At 39.3% G+C, this 3,663-nt stretch overlaps 1 protein-coding gene across 1 annotated transcript; it reads left to right on the plus strand.

The window, feature by feature from the left end:
* The first annotated feature begins 1,530 nt into the window (after window positions 1-1,530).
* Window positions 1,531-2,430, plus strand: LOC121855644 (protein ZBED8-like). Its single transcript, XM_042350715.1, has one exon. It carries the CDS (start codon window positions 1,531-1,533, stop codon window positions 2,428-2,430), a length of 900 nt encoding a protein of 299 aa, XP_042206649.1.
* Window positions 2,431-3,663: the final 1,233 nt, after the last annotated feature.

Below are 3,663 nucleotides of genomic sequence, written 5' to 3' on the forward strand. Positions count from 1 at the left end.
GTAATGGTTCGAGTGGAGGTTCTTTTTTTTATAATGCTGGTACTGTACGTGTATACGAAGTGAGGAAGTAGAAATAAATATCACATGTCATAAATAACAATTACAGTCCCCGGTAGAAGATTGTTCCGGCGGTGAATTAAGATAATTGAAATAATTTAACTAAGATGTCGACCTGAGAAGAAGGGCGGCCTCTAGGGACCATAGGAATGTTGTGAATAAGCAACAATATTAAACCTGAACTCGCAAATAAGTCATTGTGATGAATATGAGGAAGGAAGACAAGGTGTATTATCGTAACCCTCTAAAGCAGGGGTTCTCAACCAGGGGGGAATTCCCCCCAGGGGAAGATTTCAGGTTTTCAGGGGGGGGGAATTGGGACCACAGATTAGCAAACTCATACTGTTAGAATGTTGATCTTTTTATTGCCTTTGAGCTCCCCAGGGCGGCACAAAATTCAGTATGCATCGGTTACCTGCTGCAAGCAGCCTATCAAACCGTTCACCACAAGCTCCTGAACCGTAAGGATCAAAATAGATTACCCATCGACAGGGATGCCACAAAGGAAAGACATAGGCGCCACCGAGTGGTCCGTCTTCAAGTACCCTTACGAAAGCTTACGCTTTGCTTAGAGTCCTAGACCTAGCCTCCTGTCCCGAGTACCCCCACCCCCAACACCCCCTTACCCCTCGGTGAAGCGACGCCGCTGCACCCCTGCCGGGCCCCCACTCTCGCAGATGAAGTGTGACTCATACTTCAATGCTTGCAGTTCTGAGCAGTCTTCAATGATCCGCGCTACTGAGAGGTCACGCCGGGTTTTCTCTCCGTTAGCTCCTGTGTTGTTTGCCACTTTTTGTGAGTATTTTGTTGGTTCCCACTCACATTGGTGACTGTGCTTCTCTAGTTTTTGTGGTGTTAACGTGGACCATAATCTCCCATATTTGTGCGTATTTTTTTTGTGCGTCACTGGCATTATTTACTTCTTAATGCCAGCCATGTTGCTGATTAAATAAAAAATAAAGATAAATATTTCACTTTTTTATCTGTGAAAATATCCATTTATAGTTTTGACTTTTTCTTGTTTTTATTTACAGAATTTGGAGCCCATCATGAGTGTCAAAAAAAGAGGGTACGATCATTCATATATTGAATATGGATTCACATCCATCATCATCAATGGAGAAGAAAGGCCTCAATGTGTTATTTGTAGTAAAGCTTTGACAAATGATTCCATGAAACCAACAAAGTTGAAGCGACATTTGCAGAATGTTCATCCTCAACACAAGGACAAGGACCAAAACTTTTTTGAACGTCATGGGAATGCTCTCAAAAAGATGAAGCTGGATTCAACAGGGGCATTCAAAGAAACAAACCAAAAGGTTACTGAAGCTTCTTATGTCGTAGCACTGGAGATAGCAAAGCAGAAAACCTTGCTCTCTCAAAATGGTGGAAATTGTGTTGGGAAATGGATTGGAGAAAAAACTTGCAGCGGTTCCACTATCAAACAGTACTGTTCAAAGTTGGATCAGCGATATGGCCATTGACATCAAGGATCAAGTTGTGCAGGAGATCAAGTCTTCAGCATTTGGCTTATTTTCAATTCAACTTGATGAATCGACTGATGTGGCATCGTGTTCCCAGTTGATGGTGTTAGCAAGGTATGTTCACTCAGGTTCATTTAAAGAGGAGTTTCTCTTTTGTTCTCCTCTTGAAACAACTACCAAGGCCTCGGATATTTTGGAAAAGGTTTCATCTTTCTTTGAATCAGAAAATCTTTTGTGGGATAATATCTGTGGGTGCTGTACAGATGGAGCACCAGCTATGTTGGGGACAAAATCAGGATTTCAAGTTTGTGTGAAAAAGCGAGCTCCAAAAGTGAAAGGCATTCATTGTATGATCCATCATCAGGCACTGGCCTCAAAAACACTTCCAGCTCCGCTAGGGAAGGTTTTGGATCAAACAATTCAAATTGTGAATTTTGTCAAAGGAGGAGCTCTCAACTCACGACTTTTCAAGCAGTTATGTACCGACATGGATGCAGCCCATCATTTGCTTCTTTTCCACACAAATGTTCGATGGCTGTCAAGAGGAAATGTAACTGAGCGAATATTTGAGCTTAGAGATGAGCTCAAATTATTTTTTGAAGTTCAGGGTAAGATGGAATTTTTTGCCTGGCTGGATGATGAGGAATGGATCATGCGCCTTGCCTATTTGGTTGATATTTTTGAGCAGCTGAATAAACTGAATCTTCAGATGCAAGGAAGGAATACAAACATCATAAAATTCATGGATGCCTTGAAAGCTTTCATGAGCAAGCTGGAAAATTGGAAGAGAAAGGTCAATATAAAAAATGTTGCAATGTTTGAGAAAATGTCATCCGTTCTTGTTGTTGTTGGTGAAGACAAGGTGCTTCCACAATTTGCAAAAAATTAAATTTTGCAGCATTTGACAACACTGGAAAATGAATTCAGCCGATATTTTCCTGAACTCAGTGATGATGAGTTGGGTTTAGTGCGAAATCCATTCAAATTGTCAGTTGAAAAAGTTCCTGTTGATTGTCAAGATGAATTTCTGGAGCTGAAAACTGATTCGGGAGCAAGAGATATGTTCGATGAGAAATCAATCACAGAATTTTGGTCCTTGATGTGCGATTCCTACCCAAAAGTGGCAGAAAGAGCTATCCGTGCATTGCTTCCGTTTGTGTCGACATATCTTTGTGAGTTAGGCTTTTCAACTCTGTTGCAAATTAAAACGAAGCAACGTAGTAGATTAGAGGTAGAAAATGACCTGCGTTGTGCCCTTTCAAGCACTCCTCCGCGTATCCCAGAATTGGCGAAGAAAAAACAATCACAGGTTTCTCATTGACTGTAATCTTCATCTGAATAAAATTAATTACAAATTTACAATATCCTGGTATTCTATTGAACTTTTTGTTTATTGCATTATGCTTCAGTTTGGTCTGTTAAGTAATTCATTATAAATAAATAAAAAACTATTTTACTTTTATTCAAGTTTTATAAATCCATCAACATTTTCAATTGGCATTTAATTTGTAAAACTCCACTATAAAAATAATCCATGTAAAATTGTAAATGTATATGTACTCTACTATGGAATGCACTTTTTGGAGGCAGACAATCTTGGAAAGGAGGGGGGATGACATTCCTGGACATATGGTGAAAAGGGGTGCATGGGGCAAAGAGAAGGTTGAGAACCACTGCTCTAAAGGATCTATGTTCACTACTTACATATAATAAAACAAAGAAATGCATAAACAAATAGAAAAAATAAATAACAGTTATGAAGTTTCTGTTACAAGTCTGGTAACATCATATATAGATGAATATGTAAAGGATAGCCAAATAAAACTTAAAGGAAGTTGACATTAATAGTCGTGAACCTGGGAGGTGAGCAGCAGTTATCACACCTCTGGCGATAATCAACCTCACATATAGCAGTATCTTCCTGTGTCTGCCAACCAAATTTATAATTTCTTGCTCTGTATAGATATGTAAATACCAAGATATGTGAACACGCTTCTGACGGCAAGACTCTGTTACCATATTCATTGCACTATTTTATTCACATGTCTGTATTACTACATATTGTTATAGCATGTCTGATGTCTATGCTTATGTCTAATGCCTATGTTCACGGCTTCATGTC

This window comes from Homarus americanus, unplaced genomic scaffold, assembly GCF_018991925.1.
Source record: "Homarus americanus isolate GMGI-L3 unplaced genomic scaffold, GMGI_Hamer_2.0 scaffold53287, whole genome shotgun sequence".
In the NCBI taxonomy this organism is placed as follows: domain Eukaryota; kingdom Metazoa; phylum Arthropoda; class Malacostraca; order Decapoda; family Nephropidae; genus Homarus; species Homarus americanus.